This window comes from Psittacula echo, assembly GCF_963264785.1.
Source record: "Psittacula echo genome assembly, chromosome: 13".
NCBI lineage: Eukaryota > Metazoa > Chordata > Aves > Psittaciformes > Psittacidae > Psittacula > Psittacula echo.
The window spans coordinates 5,542,405-5,564,659 of NC_137749.1; the positions used below are offsets into that span (position 1 = coordinate 5,542,405).

At 38.2% G+C, this 22,255-nt stretch overlaps 1 protein-coding gene across 1 annotated transcript in view; it reads right to left on the reverse strand.

Moving 5' to 3' along the window:
* Positions 1-19,382, reverse strand: part of RIMBP2 (RIMS binding protein 2) — a gene marked incomplete at both ends in the record, with an annotated part of 125,106 nt that extends 105,724 nt beyond the window's left edge. The window contains one exon of the mRNA XM_080628352.1: positions 19,257-19,382. Within this exon, the coding sequence (XP_080484478.1) occupies positions 19,257-19,382 (126 nt within the window). The remainder of the gene's footprint in view (positions 1-19,256) is intronic.
* Positions 19,383-22,255: the final 2,873 nt, after the last annotated feature.

Here is a 22,255-nt window from a genome sequence, read left to right on the forward strand (position 1 = left end):
TACCACTGTTGTTTGTCTTATCATATGGCATAAGGGCTCTGTTGATAATTATAAATGATTTCATGACCAAGCTTAAATGTATCTGCCAAAACAGAAATTGAACCTGCAGAGAGAAAGCACTTTTTTTTCAAATGCAAGTCTTTCACATAAGCCTCGCTGGATCTGTGCCTACATATGCAGCCAAAAACATTAGCAAACAGACTAGCCCTACAGCACAGCCACCTGAGCACTGCAGGCTTCCCCCTGTGTTCCAAAAACACTGCAGTCCACAGCTTTAGCTCTACAGGTGAATAATCTGTCATTCTGGCCAGGCACTAATGGGCTAATCAAAAGAGATTTTCAGCCTGTGGAGTATAAATGGGACTGCTTCACTCTAAGATCAGAAAGAGATGTGTCAAGATCAGAGTCAAGCCTTCAGGTCCTAAACACCACTTGGTTTAAGAAATACAACTGTTTTTTCAGATAGTAAGAATTTTGGACCATCTACATGGAAATTATGAATGATGCATCAACATTTATCAGAAACAAACATTTAAAAGGTGCTTAACATAAAAAATAATCACATTTTTAATACAACATTGAATAAGTAATTGAGTATTCTTCATGGGAATCTTTTGTTTATTATTAGAGGTATATAAACACCTACACTCGATCTAGTTGTCTGGACCTTTTTACAGTCAATGGAAAAATTGGCACTTCTAAGAAGTAATTTATCTCCACTCCAAGAAAGATACTAAAAATAGAAAGCTTTCCTATTCCATCTAATTTTTAACTTATTACTGGAGTACCACACTGCCTGAACACCAGTCATTCGTCATGGCCCCTCTGTGATAGTGCTGTGACCAGTTCTTTCGCCGTCTAGACTTAAAGCAAATTTACCTTGACCTCCCACTTGCTTTCCTTACAAGTCATTTAACAGATCACCTGAACCTCATATACACTTGTGCATGCACCTTCATTTCACATGAAACTGTGCCTGTAATAGCTGATGACATTGAGCCTTTTCCAGGGCAGCTCTATGAATAAGTTAAATGACTAAATTATCACAGGTCCAGAATTAAGCTCGGAAAGTGAGAATCAATTTACTTTGACTTTCCTATTAAGTTATATGAAGATTAGTTAAAGGATTTTCTTTTTCTCCAGCCTCCATCTGCATCCTGGATAAGTGAAAGGATAGAACTGATGATATGCAGGTCACATCTATCTTCCTCTTTGATCCCATTAATGAAATCAAGATTCATTGCAATTTTCTACTTTCCATCATGTAAGGAATGAGGTTACTTTGAAGATTCCTTGAAGCTTACAGTATTTTTCCTCATAACTAGATTCTATTTCTCCTGGATATCTTACTTCTTTACCACTGTCAGTATATGTTGTTAATATTAATCTTTTGTCTAAAATAATCTAGACTGAGCTCCACAAACTTAAATTCCACCTTGAATTTGCATTGAAGTTTTTATAGAAATTTTTTTGCCTTTTCTCTCTCACACACAGGCATCATATATTTTTAACTACTGATGCAAGCAGAGGTGTAGCATTTAAACTAGGACCTGATACATACTAAAATGGCTGAAAAGGAGTTCTTCATCAAGTTCATGGTTCAACTGATATGTCAGCTGACAGTCCAGGACACTACCCTTTCTCTACCAGAATACAAAATCCAGTCATGTCATGATTGTACACATGACATAACAAGAAAGATGTTTCTTCTCTCCATGAGTTAGTGACAAGAACAAGATAACCAAGTCACATAACAGGAAAACCCAAAGCCCACAGCTGCTGCTAGCTGATGTACGACCAATGCAATTCCTCTGAAAAAGGCCTTCCTGGCTAGCAAATTCCCAGCTGCCTGTTTGCCCATGGACCTTCCTCTGCTCCATGGTGCCACTCGTAACACAGTCATGAATGCAGCGAGGAAGCAGTAGGTCAGGCTGACAAGATGCACTTAGCATATGACATCAGTGAAACACACCATGTCATGCTGCAAACATCAGAGAAACAGCCATAGGTGAGAGAAAAGAACGAGGCTGAGTTAGCTTGTGAAAGTCTCATTTGGGCTGTGCCAGATTTGAGAGGTCTGTAAATAGGCTGTGAAAGCCCTTGTTTGGAGAGAGTTCTGGTGTGTTAAAGGAAGCACCACGCTATTCCTAAGTGAGCTGCTGAGCCTTGTACTGCCATTTCCTTCCTGGAATAAGAAAACAATACAAGCAGAGGAATCAGAGTACAATCTTTACACCAACCTTCCACCTCCTCACCTTCCACAGAGCAGATTAGTGCACATTCTGTTTTAATTCTGTGTGAAAGCCATTAGTGCAAAGATTGGAACACACAACTCCAATTTAAAATAAATGAACAATAAAAACACAACACATCTCCTTGCATGTTCTGCTGGCAAGCTTAGATAAGCACACTAGAAGGAAACTAAGAATGCTCCAGACAGTAAAGGTTAATATTGCTGTGTTATGGCTTGGTTTTGCATAGTGATTAGGCTCACTGCCAGCCTGAGTCCTTCAATGTTTTAACTATCTGCAGCTTGAGTGATTACATTAATAAACTTCCAGTACAGACAGTATGCTAAACTCTAGCCACTGTTCATGTAGGAAGAGGATGGAAGTCTTAAAATACACTTTCTCTTCTAAATAAAAAGGCAAATCCTGGCCTGATTTTCTCAGGAAGAACCATTCCTTAGAAACCTCTGTCAACCTCTTTTTTCTCAGCGGGATTTTTAGGACCAGGGTGATTCCTTATCAGCCAAAGAAGATTTTTATTTTTTTTTCCTTCATTTTTAAGGTTGTAGCAGCAGATAAAACATTCCTACCCATCACCCACCACAGGTCTACATATTTCAGATGCCAGTCATAATATCCCTACAAATCACAGTTTGAAGACTTTAAGGCCAAAAGCATACATACACCTGTACTATTTAAGCTAAGAGAGCAAATCATCGGCAATGACTTTTACTCAGAGATTCATTTAGCTCTTCACAGGTCAGTCCAGAAATCTTCAGGTCTACTCCAAAATAAATGGAATTGCAAGCAATCAGATTGAGCCGCCCACAATCCCAAGTATATCTTACAAACTAGTACATTATCACATAAGGATGGGGAGCAATCAAATCATGTTATGTTACATACAAGTAAGAAAACCTTCACATCTGGTAACAGGCAAAACATTTGCTAACACCACCAAGGAAGAATTGCAAACAATGTATTACAAGCCACGTTGCTTCACCGATCTCTCTGAACCATCAGCAAGGAATACCTCTTCCAGCAACTGCAATAAACGCAGTTTACTTTTCTGCAACAGGAACAACTCCCTGCTAGACCTAAATCTTGACTTCTGCCTCCACTGTATCCAGAAAGAAGATAAAGGACTACTTGCAGAATGAGTCAGACATAGTTACTCTCTTCCTGCAGGGAACTACAAGCACCTGTTAAGAAGTCAACAGCAGTATCTGTGTCTTGTTCACAAAATGTTGTTTCATCATCCCACCCTCCATGACTACCAGCTGTATACAGCGCTATACAACTGCTGCATTTTTCTTAGGTTGGTTGGTTTTAATTTCTGTATCAGGAAATGATTGAAAATGTTTCATATATACAAAAATCTACACATTCACCTGTAAGTTTACTCAGTGGAGCAGAGCTATGTGGGTGGAAGATTCAGGTTTCTTTCTCAGCTCTGTCACTGACTCACTGCAGAAACTTGGGGAAAGCACGTGCCCTTCTAAACAAAATGGGGATAATAATCGTTCTTAGCAAACAGATGTGCCGTAAGACTTTGTTAATTAATGTCTGTTAAGTACTTTAGAATCCCAAGATGAAAGACAAAGTGCATCATATGAATCCATAAACCATAAAATATTTATTATTAGCATTTAACAATAAAGAATAAAGCATTTAACGCTTCTTAACCATTAATCCTATGCTTGTAAAAGGCAAACTACCATCCTTTCTAAACAGAGCCAGAAGCCTATAAAAGCTAGGGACTCTGCCTCCAAACCTTCTTTCACCTCATTGAGGTGGAATTATTTAAACACCACCAGTATCAAACAAAGCTGCCTGGATACAAACACGAAGGTACAAAAACAACCCTACAACTAGGAAAACAAGCCTGTTTGCTGTATGCTTAATAATTTGCAACCTGATTTTCAGGTTGCACACCAGCAGAACTATTCTGCAATCCTTCTGAAGACTGAAAAGATGGGAAGGTCAGCAATAACACATGATGACCAGTTCAGGTAACAAATACAAATCTAAAAGACTACAAAATAATGGCAAAAAGTAGATCATCTTTAACACACAAAGCTTACTATAAAGGTAGCTATTTACTAGCATGATCTTCTCTTATATCTTTATGGACAGAAATTGAGTATCCATTAATAACTCCTACTTGAAGCAGATGCATGACAGGCTGTCAGGAAATACTGTCTTCAGTTCTGTGCCTGCTCTCTTTTCTCCCTCCACATGACTGTGGCCCATATGTTTCTTTTGAGACACTTTATTTGTTTGTGGTTTTTAACTTTAATGAAGTTTTGCTGCTAACTTTAGAGATGTAACTTGAATTTTATCTTCACAGTTGAATCAAAGTGGCCACTACATGCTACTCAGCTCAAAGAGCGTTTTGTGTTGGAGATTTCTTCAAACTCTTTGTTCCAGTATCAAGCCCAGATCCCCTTTAAAATGGAGAATTTGCATGTATAAACTGACTGAAAGAAGGCTCCTTAACTACTGCTTACTCTAATCAAAGATTTAAAACCGCTACTGCCATCAACATCCACCTAACCATCAATCCAGCTGATCCATTTCCTGAAAGCATCCTTAGAATATCCTGAATTCTTTTCCAGGAGTGGAAATCAAGACACATGTTACTATGAGAAGCTGTCAAGTATGTGTATACACACACACTTGCCAGCTTCTCATCACACAGGAGATCTCAGAGTGATCACACAGAAGTGATCTCTTTGGAAGGCACACACTGGGTGCTCACGCCAGGTTATGGCAGAAGGGCTGCAGGGGCCTTTGTGGGGAGAGGCTGGGGCTGGCCTGCACCAGACACAGCCCATCACAGTGATGAAAAAGCAGAGGCAAGAAAACTTCTTACATCTGATCATCAAGATTTCCGCTAATGTGGGCCTCCAAGAACTGGCCTGAATTTAAGACATAGCCTATGGTCAAGCCATACAGGTCAAAGCACAACCTCTACTACCCTTGCTGCTTGCAGTCCAGAAAACAAACTCTGTGAGCTTAAAGCCTGTGGAGAGAAGCACTAAACAGTTATTCATTAGCTTTTGTGCAGAGGCTGCTGATGCCTTGCATCTGGTTCACATGAAGACACATGATGTTTTAAATTACCCTTACATCGCTATTAGGGAGTTCTATCAACTACGTTCTTTAAAACACTTCCCCATCTCTTCAATTTAATAACAGATGTTCCCCTCTGGGCTTGCTATTAACGTGTAAAATTTCCCTGCATATTTCCCCCCGCAGTCTTCATGACTGACTTTCATTTGGCATAAACCCTGAGCACATATTCTTGAGACAGTAGAAATAATAACCCAATGTATTTGAGCCCACAGGAATAACAACTTGAAATGAGAATCTGCTTTTCCCAGGAAGCACTAAGTTCAAAATTGTAAGAGGCAGAATTACTGATGAAACCAGACTACTACCTAGTTATTTTGTTATTAGTTATATAGTTATTTATTAGACTACAGAGAATAAGCTGCATTAGTGTTCCTACATAATATAAGCTGTATAAATTCCTGGTCTATTCATACTGCCCATTCTTTTTGCTTGTTCCAGTTGACCTTTCTGGAACAGAAACTCTACACTAACACAAAAAGTTAGAGCTTTAAAATGTATTTTAAGTATTTCACAGTATACATAAATTAGTTCAATTATTCATGATGGAAATAATATGGCTCGTTTCTTACATCTCTCTGCTTCCCTTTTAAATGTGTATGGTAATTATAAGAGACATGCAACACAGAGTAGGATGTTGTAGCAATTCCCCTGAAGTATTTACTTGATGCTTGTATTATTTATGTAATAGTAGACTATTATCAATCCAATAATGATGGATAGTGACTGTGGGACTTCACAGGCCTTCTTCCATAAAGTAGGTTTGATGGGACTATAAAAATTCAAATGTATTTCTTCTCATTCATACTTGTACTGGATTACAACTGTGGGATTCAGGCATATGAGAAAAGATTTATCACTTATCTGAGAGATGTACTGCACTGACCCATTACAAAAGAAAACTTGAGGGTGAAAAAGTTAGTCCAAGAAATTAAGAAATTCTAATAACAGGAACAACACGCACCTTTAAAAGCACTGCAGCTCACGGGCATGCATTATTATTCTCCCTAGTTAATGCCAGCAATTATACTTTTAATGCATGTTGCAGATAATAAATGTAGTGCTACATGCCTCAAATCCGTCTTTTAATACAAGCCATGAATGCAATGAAAATTCCATCCTCTTGGCAATTACTACACACCACAAACAAGGCAGATCTGACATCAAGGACAGTCCCATTTTGCCGACTTGCGAATTTTAGTTTTGAAGGGGAAGCAGTTCACAAATCATAAGCTTACAAAAAGCTAAACTACAGTATATTACTGAGGACAAAAACAGGACTAATGACAAGGAATTAAGGAGAATACTGTCACTCATCATCATTTAACGGTGAGCATTTTTAACTCTGTATTGAATCAACATACAAAATTATTGTAACACGCAAGTCTGGACAGACGCCAGGAGAATCGCTTCATACATATGGAAAATAAATATACACTACCTTTTAATTCTGTAGGTTTATCATCAAGATTTCTTATTTACCTCAGTCCCTTCATTTCCCACTCTGCCTTCTCACTGTGTTTGTTTTTGAAGCCTCTTTCCTTCCTTCCTCATTCAGTTGCCTGGGAAATCCTACAGCATCTAATGCAACTTCTAGAAAGAACTAGTACACAAACCTACAACGTAGGGAAACTAGGCTCATCCAAAACAAAAAAGTACACCAGCACAAGTGAATGCTTTGATCCAGACACCTTTCCCTGAGTCCAAAAGACCTCTCCCCTTTGCAGCATAAAATACATATATTATTTATAATTTCTCCTAAGGATTTGCATGACATTTTATCTTTCAACTAGTGATTTCTTGTAGGTGAGAGGACTAAAAACTAACTATGGCATTATAACCTCTCAAGACCCACAAATCTACTACCTCTGGCTCCTGGAAGAAAGTAAACTGAAAAATCAATACCTGATTTTGGTTTTCCCCTATTATGGCTAAATAACTTCTCCCATTAAAAACAAAACAAAACAAAACAAAACAAAACATATTCAAATAGTAATGTATATCCAGACACTTTTCTAACAGTCATTTTTTGAGATTGTAAGGAAAAGGGATAGAAATGGCCATATTAGATCAGATTTGAGACCTATTTGATACAGGAAAAAATTTATATCAGATGCTTAAGAATAAAGCACAAGCAAACCACGGTAAACGCCTGTAGGATAATCTCTAGTCTCTTACAGGGGCTGAAATAAGATATGATAAATACTAGCAGAACATCAAAACACACAGGGCTCCACATCCCCTCCAATACAAGTACAGTCCAGTTCCATTCACATATTGCAGAATGTAACTCAGTCGTGATCAGGAAAATTTCCTGTTACTTAGTTACAGGAAATCAGAGCTGAGAAAATATTCTTTTCAATACCAGCACAGTCTCTTAAACAAAATTATATTAAAAAACCAACAACATGGTTGTCTACATGTACAGGTAACATTTTACCTAACAGATTAAATTTTAGTTACACAAACCAGAATATGTGAAGAGAGGGGAAAGAACACACATCACAAAGCAGCTAAAGAACGGGGTAAGGTGGAAGAATGAGGCTCCTCCTTCATGCTCCCCCAAATACGGCACCACTCTGCTCTGTTTAATTGTATACTTTGTCAGCCCTCTGAGAAGTGTTCTGTGCCTCTTTCGATGAGGCTGATGCTCAGGACCTTGCCAGCAGCTCTTTCTGCAGATCAGAAACAGGAAATGTTCCAGTTGTTGTCACTTTTAGTGTCACATACTTGTTGCATCGATGTTGACAGCTATATTTAACAAAATGTGGGTATTTGCAGTACAAATGTTATCCTTACAGCCATGATTACTGCTCTCTGCTCACAGCAGCTTTGCACAAAGAATCATTAAAACCACCTGAGTCTTGTAGACACACAAGTGTTACACCCCTGGTGTCAGCATTACACTATATCATTCACTATTTGATTCTTTTAGCTCTTATCAGACTGCTTCTTGTGTTGTTCTGTTTTCTGAATTGTTCTAAGACAATTTCCATAATCCATGTATCAAGAAAAAAAAGGTGTATTTACAAAACGTCTACCATCAGATCATATGAGTATCAGCAGCTTGGGGCTCTTTATACTTCATTTCCTTTTAAGAGTATTTACTGAAATGAAACAGAAATTTTACAAAATGAAAGCTAGAAAGGTTGCAAACTAAGCATAAGATTTATGGTTTATGATTATTAGTACCTATCAAAATCAAAGCAGCTGGGATCAATATCTACAAAGAAGTCACTGAGCAAAGCTGCTTTTCTCCAGCTGCACAAGACACTTCACCTTTTGGAATTATGAAGAAAAGGTGCTACCTACCACCACTATAGAAAATGAGCTTAAGTCTATTTGAGCCATCAGAGCTATGACAATTGCTGTGACATGAAGGATCTACCCTTCCTTCCAAATCCCTTCTCCCATATCAGCAGTGTATATACAGGATGTTACTCTAAAGCATACAAAATCCATGTTTGTATTTCCTCCCTGGCAGGAATCCTCAAGAAAAGACCATCACAGCTGCTGCTCCCTAACACTCATCACTGGCAAGGTACCACACAGCACAGGCAGTTCAGATAAACAAGCACTAGATTATGGCTGAGAGTGTAAGAAAAGATCTTCTATTCCGTTTTCATGTTTCACACTATTATTTGTTCGGGGCAGCCACCTGTAACATCCTGAAACCATTCAGGATGGAGCCTGGGTGACAGCTCTCTTCTCACTCTGATTGTAAAGACATTAACTGGAAGAGGTTCAGATCCTGAAGAGCTCATCTATGCATGTCATTAACAGAAACAACTGCCCCAATGACAGGTTTCCTTTAAACTACAAAAGCATTAGCTGTACCCATCTGCCCTATCACACAAACACGAAACTGCTTCACAGTTGCTTCTTTGTTTTCCTCCTAATTCATACAAAAGCCAAGCACCATGATTACACAGCAGCATTAATGGCACCCACTTTTAAGCTTCAAATATGACTCAGCTACCAAATCACAGGAAGCGTATGGTAGATACATTTGTATAGTTTTTAAGACTGTTGAGCAACAGAGACCCCTTCCAACAATGAACCATTTGTAGTTTCAGTATACCCAGTAGGTAAGCCATTAGGAGAACAGACAGACTGACTGTAGTCACCATGATTTATCATAGCAGGAATTTTTAAAATAATTTATAAATTTGGAAGCTCTTTACTATGAGCAGCACATGGGCAGTCAGTTAATTTAATGCGAAAGACTGTCTTTAGAAGATCAATATTCCCCTCTCCTCCCTTCTTATACAAGATTTAATGAAGAGAAGCAATACAATAGCTAACATGTTGGACAGGACTCTGCAAACAATATCCATAGATTTGCACTGACCTTGCTGAATGATCTTAGCAAATAAATTTGAAGCATACTGAAAATTTCTCCTCTGCAAAAATGGTATCAACCATTACTCTGAGGCACTTTCTGAAGATTTTTTTAATGAAACTTGTTGTTGCAGACTAACGGCTACTCTATAACAAAATGCAGGTTCACACCTCACTGATTTCAGTAAGAAATTATAAACTCTAAAATCTGACTTAATTTAAAAAAAACAAAGCACACCACTACCCAAAATTTAATTTGGTTGTTCCTAATCTCTAACTGCAACTTCTGTTACAAGGCTGCAGCAGCTTATTACACACTCAGCCTTCCCAGCAGATAATGAACATGAGGCACAAAGATCTCCTGTGATTTACTTAAGAACACACAGCATGCCAAATGTGAGAGCCACAAACAAGACACAGCCTCCAAGGCCCATACCCTGGCCAGGAAACCAAAATGAGACTTATATTCTTCCAGGCACAGAGCTGGTCCATCAACAAAGGAGTGCTTAAGCTGCATTGGACAGTCTATAAACACGTTTTAGGCAACAAAAATGTGAAACAAGAAGCAAAGAAAAAGTGAGAGAAGCTATTACTCTATGATTGGCTACATTGCTGTCACTTACAAAAGTGCTCCTTTTGCAAAACAGCAACCTAATGAATTACCATGCATTAAAAATTCATCATCCTTACATAGCATTTTTTAAAATTTCTTTATTGATTGATGTTTTCATTTTGCATTATGCACCAGAGCCCAATTAAGATCCATAGGAGGTGAAGAAGCAAGGGGACAGACTGAGAGGTTTTCGATGTTTATTCTGCACTCTGGTCACTCCAAAACTAAAATGAACAAACCTATCAGGAAAACAGAAGGGATCCTAGCATACTGCATTTAATATCATTTGATCATTACCTGGAGTGCTAGTGCTTAAATCTAACCCCTCCCCTCTTCTCCCCTGCAGCAAAGGCAGGCAGTGCAGACGGCAAAGCATTTCAGGGAAATAAGAAAAGTGGCCTGACAACTGAGGGCACAAATCTTGTGCCAGAACAAAACATCCACAAGATTTCTACAGTCATTGTACATAAAAAAACCTGATCAGACTGTTGGCTTCAGACAGAGCCTTATGTCAGGCCCAGTATGACACAAGCACATTTTCCCTAACTACTTAAAGGTTATGTAATAGAGATCTGCAGAGCATTAGCAGTCACATGACACATCCCACGAAGATTTCAAACTGCCACCTACAAAATTTAATTAGCAAGCAGTAAACAAGAGAGAAAGGAAGAAACACATGCCTGGAACCGACACCGAATATTTTGAATATTCTAAACTATATGCTGAACTGGGGACAGGGAAGTGGGGAGAACAGAAAGCAGGATTTAACAAGCATGTATAATCACAACTGTCACAGAACAGGGAAAACACAGTAAACAGGACAGTTTCAATCACGTATTGCTTGTTATACTGACAACTGTGAGCTTTATCCAGCTGAACTCTAAGCACCATCAACTCTATCCATCTCTAGTAACAGTTTAGCATATTAACACGCTCCCAGAGATACTATGCTGAGCTACCCCTCCTGGTCTAAGCTGGCACAGACCTATAAAGGCCCTGCTGATTAACGTCAGAGAATATTTTACAATTTTACAATTGTACAATTTACAATTGTACAATTTTACAAAAAAAAAATTTTAACTCACGTTAAAAAATGTGCTTACTAAAGATACACTTCACATGTTGGTGAAAAGGCACCATGATATTCCACACAGGAGTAAAAACATATCATTTTTTTCAACTGTATAAGGAGGTACAGAAACATCTGGCAAAAGATGAAATGGTGAAGCTCCAGAATAAATTCCTGATTCTGGAGGAATTAAGTCTCAATGTAGGATTCTTCTAAGCTAACCTACCTCTAAAAGGGCTTATGTTCCTTTCAAAATTGGCAAGAGGGGGCATTACTGTCATTTTTCTCCCCACACATTCAGCAAAAAAAACCTTACTTGAAGCTGTCTATAAAAATAATATATGTTCTTCAGCAATAAAAAAAAAAATCCTAAACCAACACCTGAATAAATCAGTGTAGTCCCCGTGGAGGCAGAAGAAAAGGGGTGCATACGCTGATTGCCTGTCAGCCACTGTGCCTCAAACCAGGCCTTAAGGAAGGTATCGTACTGAACAGCTTGCTACAAGATGATCTTCAAAGAAAAAAAGATAGTTTGTAATTGTCAGTAGATGAGAACAGAGAAGGGAGACTGTGCCATACTATTTGCCACACCTTCCCCTTGACTCTTCAACGTAACACCGTGCACCACTGCTGCTTGCTAATCAACATCAAACATTTGGCATAGTAATACTTAGTGCCTATATAACTAAACGTTATACTGTTCGCAACAGAAAATACAAAACTTCATGACAATTAAAAAGAAATAAATATCTGACCTACAGTTGCATTTCCTGTCCTGACTTTTGCACTGTAAATGTTTTTACCAGACCTCTGCCAGCATCAGGGAAACTAGGCTCTTCACTTCAAACTGAACATATCTGTGAGCACAGTATAAAGTTTAGAAAAATCAAATGTTAGTCCGAAAAGCTCAGAACCAATTCAGGTTCTTCTGATACTTGGAAGTATTCTTCAACAACATACAATACAGACTGTCAAGTGATTTATAAGTAGCATCTAGAAGCCTCTATTGGAGTTTAGCATCCTGACAGAGAAAACAGTCTTTGGTCTGAAGATCTCATTTTTTAAGAAGATAAAATAAGTACAATGCAGTGTAAAGGGTTCATTATTATTCCCATTTACAGAAAGAGAACAGACCCCAAGGGATACTAAGTGCTTTGCCCACGGCCATTCACTGTGGCAGAGCTGGAAGTCACACTCTGATTTCCTCATCAAGTGCCACATCACAAGCACAAGCCAAAGTATGAAGCCACAAGCCTGTAAGCCACTCTGATTTCCCCAGCAAAATGCCAACCACAGGTGGCTTTACAATCATACTTTACAGAATGAACGTAACTCCAACATGTTATTTGACAGGATGGTTAATGGCAACAAAGAAACCCTCAATGACCACATTCAAACTTCAATGTCAACCAGCTGCTCCACAAGATCGTTAGCTGTTCTCCCAGGGCAATGTTACCACTGTCATTTCCCAAAAGTCCACTCTGTGCAAATAAGCCTGATAAAATTCCTCTTTTTCACTGGTGAACAGAAACTGCTTTCCTGACACGCTGCTTCGACGAAGCTGCGTTTTTCCAGCACTGTGGCTACATTCCTAATCAATTTCTAATCGCAATATTAATATGTATTTTTCACGTCTAACAGCAGTGAGCAAATGCTACTGTCAGCAACGCTTCATGACAGTTCACACGTGTGGCAAACAGTCAGCTTACAACACCAGAAGAGTCAGAAGAGAGATAATCATCGGTGGCACCAGGTGTTTTCCAGAAAAATCTTAAATAGATTTCAGTTACATAGCACTATGCATGGAAAGATTTTCCAAATTAGAGAGTAAATGCTACCTATACAGCTTACCATTCTGTCAAAGAGCTCACTGGACATGACAAGCTAACTCTATGAAAGGGTGAAACAAAAGAATTTACAGTAAACTGCACTTTAGTCAGAAGCTTTTGCTAAATAATAAACCAAAACCATGTCCCAAGAAAAGAAGTCATAACTAACAGATATTTCAGTTACTCTGACATGCTTTGTGATGGTGAAAAACAGCCTTGGCTCTCAAATCATAATTCATTCAATGTAAATAAAGGACAGGACAGTGATGCATGACCAACTAGCTTCTTATTTCAGAATAAAGTCAGTGTGATTTTAGACATTAAATTTTGATAAGTAGTGGGGCATTTGACACACATAAAGGTAAACCCCTTATACCAGAGGATACCAATTATCCCATGATCGCAGGCATCTTATTTCTACCTGCGGCAACCCAGAAAAGATCAGACTTCTGTAATAAACTATTGCCAATTATTAATAGTTAATAAAAACCCTAATCTCTTGTGCTTATACATTTGTTTCATACTCAATATCACACACCTATCTAAACCACAATGAGTATGCACATCTAACATGTACCTAAAATAGAATGAGCTGACATTCAAAGAGATAGGTATTTTGTATATATGCAGAAGTACAAACCTAGCTTTTATCAGTATGGGATTGGCCACATATATAGAAGCTTAAGATTTCTGAGCTTCTAATTGTCAGTTAACTCAAGTAGCATGTATCAGCTATGCAGATCATTCTCATGCAGAAATTGTGGCACTGCATTGTCCCATATTTTGTTTCATCTCACTTTTCCTACCCCTAAAAACTATGTGCCATTTTAAAGCTATAATGCATTTACAATTCTAGAAAATTCAACACATTACATTTTTTCAAAAAGGTGCTCCAGGTATACCCAAATATATAAGGATGTATGTAACAACACTGCACCTCTGTCCACTGCCTCTAGTACAGAGCCATGCTCTATGTCAGGAGGCTGGAACTCAGCTACGAAAAATCAGGGTTGCTCTCTGGTCCACAGGCAGCACGACCACTTCACCAGTTCAGAGTAGGCCTTTTTCCGATTAAAAAGAAAGTAGTGCACAAAAGCACCGGTCAGGGCCACCATACGTCTGACAAAAATAACCAAAAGTCACCTAAAAAAGACCGACATCCTCCTCTAAGGTACTAGAAGTAACACGTATGTATATCAGAGGATGTCTACAGTGGTGAATCCTGGCTGACATCTGTAAGATTTGGTCTGAATTGCCTTCTCTTGTGTCAGCTGGGTAGACTTGAAAGCCCTCCTCTAATAAAAACATAACACTGCCTGGTTGAAAAAGCTGAAATACAAAGTTACTACAGTAACTTTTCTATCAGTTCATGTATACTGTGATTTTTCATTGTATTGAATTTCTGGAGATGTTTTAATTTCCCTCTTACCACTTGGTCTGTGTTTTAATATTTCATGATGTTTTCTTAAGGCAGCTCTTCTATCTTGCTAAGCAATAGTCATTATTTGTATTTCGATACTGGCAGTCATAGCATTCTTTCCCTGCCTCAGCATACTTGGTACAATTCTTTATGTTAAGATCAATGGCTTTGATTTTAGGTATTTCTTCAAAATCTATCAGATCACCTAAAGAGCAGATTCTGTATTTACTAGATGCAGTGACAAGACCCATTAATCAGTTATTATACTGAGTTATTTTGTATATAAACTCTGCATCACTACCTGCACTGGACAAAAAAGCTCAGTCAGTGTTTTACTGCTAAAATAACAGACAGCAGCAGCTTAGAAAGAAAAACAAAAGCTTCCATAGGCACTTGGATTTTCCTCATCATTCTAAGATGATGCACAAATGTAATGTCGACCATCACATCACTCTTGGAAAGGCATACCTTATCTGCCCAATGCTATAAGCAATAGCCAATTTTGGAAAGAGATTAATAAAAAAACCCCTGCAGTATCCCCTATAATACTGAGCACAGCATGCTAGTACGTGCTAACTAATTAACTGGTATTTATATGCATATGCTATAATAAAATGTTGTTGTTCTGTTCTACATACATATACATAGCATACTTCCCACAAATCTGCTATGTATAGAGTGTCCACATATGTACATATATAGCTGCAGAAGAGCTCTCCCTTCTACCAAAAAAGGATGAGATATTTACTTGCAATAGGTCTAATTTAGCATTAGATGCCAGACAAACATCACATATAATTTTATTAATAATATCTTTATAGAAGAGTAGTCACATTGATGCCTTTGCCATGACATAACAATATACAGCTGCAAAGCAAACAGATACTGTGAATATGCACCATGCTTGGGGTCTGGGAGGTGGAAGCTGCTAGCCAGTATGACTACTAACTTTGCACTAATACAGAAAAGAAACATGGCACCATCAAACCTGTGCATACAGTATTTATTTTATTGCAAACCTTACAAGCCTTAAAAGTGACTGGAAAATGACATCAGATTAAACATCAATAGGAGGGAGGATGGAATAATCTAGCAAGAGTTTAATCCCTTTTACCTAGTGCTCGTGCACGCTACTAACACATTTTATTATTCTAAACAGCACCTAAAAGAAAAGATCCAGTGAAGGGCATCATCAAATTGCAGCAGAATAATAAAGTTTGTCTGCCTCCAACAAGAGTTACTGCTGCATTAATGCTAACTAAAAAGAAGATTCTCCCCCACACACACTTACAAATCTTCAGCCCTCCCACCCTCATTTGGCCCATAAAGCATTTAACAGAAATACCTATTTTTAGAAAGGGTGAAATCTCAGCATACCTTCAAATCAAGTGCTTCCGATGTTCAGCAAGATCATTGCCGAGAGAGAGAACTGCAGTCTACTGTGTCAAATTACAACCTTGTAGAGAAAGGCGGCAGCGTCGGCAGCAGCAGCATTGGTGTGTTTGCACTGCTAGTATTCAAGCTAGAAATGATTCATTAGTTGTCTGCAGGGAGGCAGGGTGAAAAAGAGAGAGCAAGCATCATCGGCCATGCAGCAGCTGCCAGAGCCTATGAAACAGCAGTGCTCGCACACACATACGCACACAAAGATGGCTTTCCCTATTTGCCAGTTTCTCTTTCACATAGTATTAACCCCGACACAGCAGCAGGGAGCACGGACAGTAGCTGACAAGCAGCAAGTGGGATCACAGCAAGGATGTGTTTCAGTGAGGGGGGGCACGGGAGGAGGTGGGTGTTGGGAGATTTTATTTTACCTCCAAGTAATGCTATCACAGGATCTTCTCAGTAGGTCATCTGTGGCCTACTGGCACGAACCAATGAACTGTAAATGTGAGCTGCAATGTTTTTTTCACTCCCAAGCCTGCCCAATGGAAGGCTTAGAAACTCAAATGCAGGAGGGTATTAAGACAGATTACCTGGAGCATCCTAACCACTCTGTCTTCTCTCTTCTCAAGAAAACTGTAAACAGTATATTCACACAAAATTTCTAAGTGTGCAACAATCAACTCCCCAGCAGCTAGAGGGAGACACCGTAAGGGGATATTGGGAAAGATTTTAATAAATCCTTTTTTTTTTTTTAAATCTTTAATCTTTTTTTACCCTCTTTTTTAAAAAATCTTTTTCTTCCCCCCTTTTCCCACCTCACTCACACAAGAGAAGATCTGATCACTTTGGGAGTGCATTCACTAAAACATAACTGGATTCTCAAGGCTGAAGAAGGTTAAATTATCAAGAAAATGTATGAAGTTATACTGAGTGGAACTTCTGTATTTTCCTTTCAGTACTGAAATACTGCACTCTGAAGGCACTATTTTACTGAATTCTCTCAAAGTATCTACAGAAATACGTCTCTCCATTTATACTGTATACCTACATTAGTTTACAATTCCTTTTCAAGTATCAGTCTCCCCCCCCCGCCCAGTTTTACTAACATGCATGAGGAGGAGGAGAATTCTCGGAAAACTTTGCCATCAACCAAATGAGCCAGATTTCCTCCAAAGTCTGATAGTTCTTTATGAAGTTAAACTGCATGGAGAGTACCCTGATCTGCAAGAACTGTCAGCATCAGATGCTTCACTGCAAAGTATTAAAAGCCATGGAAGAGGAACTCCTCAGATGATATCTTTCTCAAGTTTTGTCTTATCTAGATTACCAGTTCATGGTAAGTTTGAATCCTGAACCATGAAGTTTACTACCCAGCTAATGAATCTTTCTAAAATGGCATTGTTTATATTTCCGGATATTCCAGTTCCTAAGCATCAATCTATTTGAGCACCTGGTTAAGACTGCTACCCCCAAAGCTTCTAGCAACACCAAGTACCACCTCTCTCACCTGTATTAAAAGCATTTCTCTTCAGAGGCTTATAATATGGTGCAGAGTATCACAGTGTGATCTCTGAAGTAACTGACTGCTTCTGAAAAATCTGCCCCTCATTATACAAATGAAACAGCTAAAAAACTGATCCGCGGTTCTGTGGTATTAGAAAAAATAAAATCAAGATGAAAAAGAAGGTTACAGACAACCTGCACTTTCTTCCCTACAGTCTACCTTGGCATGTGTTAGAAAGATTACAGTTTTCTGAATGGAAAATCAAACATCTAAAAATAAGATACCCGAGACCACTCTTTTGTGCAATCTCAGCTGCATGACTGCAGCAGGAACAACAAAACTCTGGTATTTTTGGAGAGAAAAGCTGTTCATACTTGGATTCGTATGTTCCTTCCCAGATTAGATTACGGCTGCGATCATTAGGCAAGTGCGCTCGTACTTTTATAACCAGTTTGTGGCATAAATGGTTTCCTTAAAAAAAAAAAAGGCAAAAAAAAAAAAATTTTTTTAAAAAATCTAATTTTGGAAAATCTCTTTTTTTTCCCCTCAGTTGAGCTACATGTAAGTGTCAAATCCAAGCGTTCTTTCTGACTATGACTGTATCAGCGCTTAAATACAGATCTGCAGCATATGACACAAAGTGATACCAGAAGATTCCAGGTGACACATTCTGGAAATCTAGCTTGTCTAGGCTGGAGACCAGATGAACATATCTGCTGCTTTACGTGCATTTATACAAACAAAATAAAAACTTGCTGAGCCAACCTGATACTTGGAAATAAGTGAAATCACTATTAAAATGGCATTATTCATGTGCTACACTGAACCAAACCAACTCTCCTATTTCCTTTTCATAGGTGGATTTAAAACATACCAGCACATGGCCATGTGCAGGTATAATAAAATATGTAAATTATCATAAACTTTCTGGAAATTTTGTTTTAAAAAATAAGGAAAATTATATTAATAAGTCACTTTAAAAATAAAATAGCAACACTTTTTTTACATTATCAGCACAGCTGAACTGCTATGAAGATTCTAAAACATATTCTTTATTTCAAGTAAACATTTAGAAACTTGAGTCATGAAAACTTGACATATTCAACTTGTTATGCCACAGCAGATGAGAACTCACATTTTACTGGAACTGTGAGATGTTAAGAACAGTGTTAGCAAACAAATTATTATTAATTTGGTAGTTTATGTGCCCAAATATCAGTATCAAGTATATAGCTTGCTAGTAATTTCTGCCCTTTCAGGATGCAGCTATGCTGATGACAGAGTTGGTGGTAAGCAGAAATGCACACATAACAGTGCCACTGAGAGAGGAAAAGGAGTTACGGTCCTTTATGCTAGGCCAAGAAATCCCCCCAGAATAGCAATCCCCATATAATGATCCTGCCTTCTGACAGACAATTTTCTCTAGAAAAAGAGACAGAACATCAGGGATCTTTCTGTATATAACAGGGCTCTATGAAATGCCATTTTAACCATGTAACCTTTCAAGGGACATAATGAATTTCATGTTCTTTCTTGTCTTCCTGAATTACATGAAATGTTTATTTAAAATACATCCTAAAAGATGAATTTTCCCTTTAGTACCTTTAGAAGGAAAAATAAATCTTGCAGTGCATTGGTGCAACCAAAGAAGCCAAAGTGATGATAAATCCTTCACATCCCAATTCCACTTTGTACAATGAGATAGACTGGGATAATAATAAAGGAGCTCACCTTACTAGCTGCCAAAACACACACAGGGCCTCCTGCAGAGATAAAGGACAGCTGTCTCTGAAGCCACAACAGCTCTTTCTGAGATTGTTTCAGTAACTGCTCCATGTCACCTGGCTTCTGCCCCATCAGCCCTTCCTGCAAGACAGGAAATTTTCAATTTCTGTTTTCTGAACTATATGGCGATAGTAATATATGACTTGTCATTGCTGGATTTCTAACTAAACAGAAACATCTGTTATACAATATATCTGTATTTATGTAAGCAACTTTTTGTGCTCAGTTTAATAAACTTCTGCTACCTAAAAAGTAAGCTGCCTCTTCATAGCATCAGCAACACAAAATTCTACATTTCAAGTACCCTAGTACTCTGGCTATTAGTCATGCCAGGTTAGGTTGGAGTAGAAAACATCAGAAATTCCAACCTTTGGGAGCTGGAAGAAGTTCCTCTTACATGATACAATGCTGTAAACAACAAACAGCTTAGAGATGCTGCTGGTAGGACACAAAATAAGTTACAAGACAATGTTGACAAGAGTTTGATGTAAATATAATAATTACTAAGTATAGGAAAGCCACTCAGTAATCCAAAGTACAAATTTATATCCTTAGTCGAAGTCTTGATGATAAACCACAAGTATTGTGAATTCAGACCTGAACTCTCTTCTACACATGATAAACTGCAAGATATTTAAAATCAATCAGCTTTACTGATAATATTTTTTTTCTACTTGGTTTTAACACCTCTATGAATAAACTTCAGAGCAAAATTTGCAGTATAACTCTTTACCAGCTAATTTAGATATTAAGAGCAGAACTGGATTTTTACCTACCCTCAGGCATCCTAGCTGATTTTTCAGTTCTTCACACTCCACTTGCAGCAGTTGGATCTCCAGATCCTTTATGCTTTCGGGTTGTTCATGGATATTTTGCAGATGCTGGGCCTTAACATTGCCAAAGTGCATTTTCTGCTGTAGAGGACGTGTTTTGGTAATTGTTTTTGTGATGACAGCAGTGTTATTGGATGACAATGTCAATGAAGTTGAAGGGTTGACATCCTGGTAAAGAGAAAATACATTTTTCATGTCATTTTTGCTAAAGCTTTGTCTGAGGGAAAGAATATAATTCAAGTTCTTTCAAAAGTCATACTATAAATGCATTATTTGGAAATTTTCTTCTTGAGATCTTTCATTCTAACAGTAAGTGAGCAAGAAAATCTCACTTGCTCAGTCGCCAGTAAAGAGACAGGAATAACACAAAGAAATACAAAGAAATTTTTTTGTGCTTGTGTTCTCCTTCATTCCATGGATGCCCTCCAGCCAGGATCACTCTGACTGTACGGGTATCAATGTATTTACCACTTGATGGCAACATAGGGCTGCTGCTTAGCCACAACTTCTGGTCCTTCACTCAGCATTGTTATCACACACCCAACTATTAAGTTAACCTTGCTGCTGAACATGCAGCTCACTTGGAAGCTGAGCTCCAGCTACATCTAAGATACTGTATTCCAAAAGGCATGCTTGACGACTGCAAAACCTTCACCAGGAATTTGTCATGTCACTTGTTATTTGACTGCTATGCAGTCAAACTTACCTTGTGAGAGTGGTAAAAGAAACTGAAGCTCCCTTCTAAGGCTTGGCAGTTCACAGCTCCTTACGTCCCAAATCCTCTTGCTTTACACCCAGTAATTACCTTACTCCTTGGCTTGTCCCAGTGGGCACTCTGGTGCAGTAAGATAGTACACCCCTTCAATAACAGCATTAGAACTTAGCCTGGTAACACATGTTAATTCTGCACACTCAATAATTGATATACAAAGGCAGACCCTTTTAAAACTCTTTCATTTTATTACTAAGCTTAAAAATCCAAGAGACAGAAAAAGCTAACTTCTTATTACATGCTTGTGAGAATATCACTTCCAGCCTGGTTTTGCTCTTAAAACCAGCACATCACTTGAACAAGTCACTCATTTTCAACAGTCTACATGTAAGACTGGCTTGGTGTAACTTCATCACAGAAATCGTAACTTGTTTTAATTTGTGTCATATTCAGCTAAGAATATTAATGTAGTTGAAAGCTGACATTATAATTTAAGATTATGTAAGATTTTACTTGCAGATGAGTAAAACATTATTTTGGTTATCACTTTGTTTAAATTTTGTTCACATATTCACAGTTGATTTTAGAGAGGATAACCAATTTCTTGGCTCATTATGCCATGATGCGCAATCCGTCAAGCCTATAAGGTAAGTTTTCTTATTTTCCTTATGAAATTGGGATTTTTGTGGTGGGTTCCCCCCCCCCCCCCGTTTGGGCTAGAGAAAAAAAACCACTCAATTTTTCATATTTCTCTAACCCTAATTTTGATGAAGGCCCAAACACTGATCACAGGTGAAAAAGCATCTTTCAACTGACCTGAACTGGTTTCAATGCAAGGCACTCCCTTTCTCTCCCTTTCTCTGTTTGCTCAGCCAGCCCACAGTACGGCTCCTCCTCACCAAAAACCAAGCCCTGCCCACTCCTTCAAGGGGACCAGAAGAGACCCTCCAAGGGCATATATGAAGCACCATTCGATGCTAGTTCGATAGAGAGGTCTAGAAACCTGAGTAAAAGTCATTAAAACTACAGTAATTATAGGCAGTATTTTACATAAAAAATGAGAAACACTAATATTCAAATAATATTTTCTTAAAAAACAGGATTCTCTTAATTTTGAAGCATTAACCATTGGAAACCTCAGAGATCTGATTGCGATAGTATTACCAAAGACCAAGTGTATCTGTTTATTGTACCATCTAGCTTTCCTGGCACATCTATCTATCTATCTAAATATAAATATAATCTATTTTTTTTTAATTGGAAGTGCAAAAAAAGTGAAAAGAATGGGACGAAGTCACTTAACATGAACCTTGTAAATTTTTGCCAGATACACATCACTAATGCATACCCAAACTTGGTGAATACTCAACAAAAATAAAAATAATTTGTAGTATTATTTA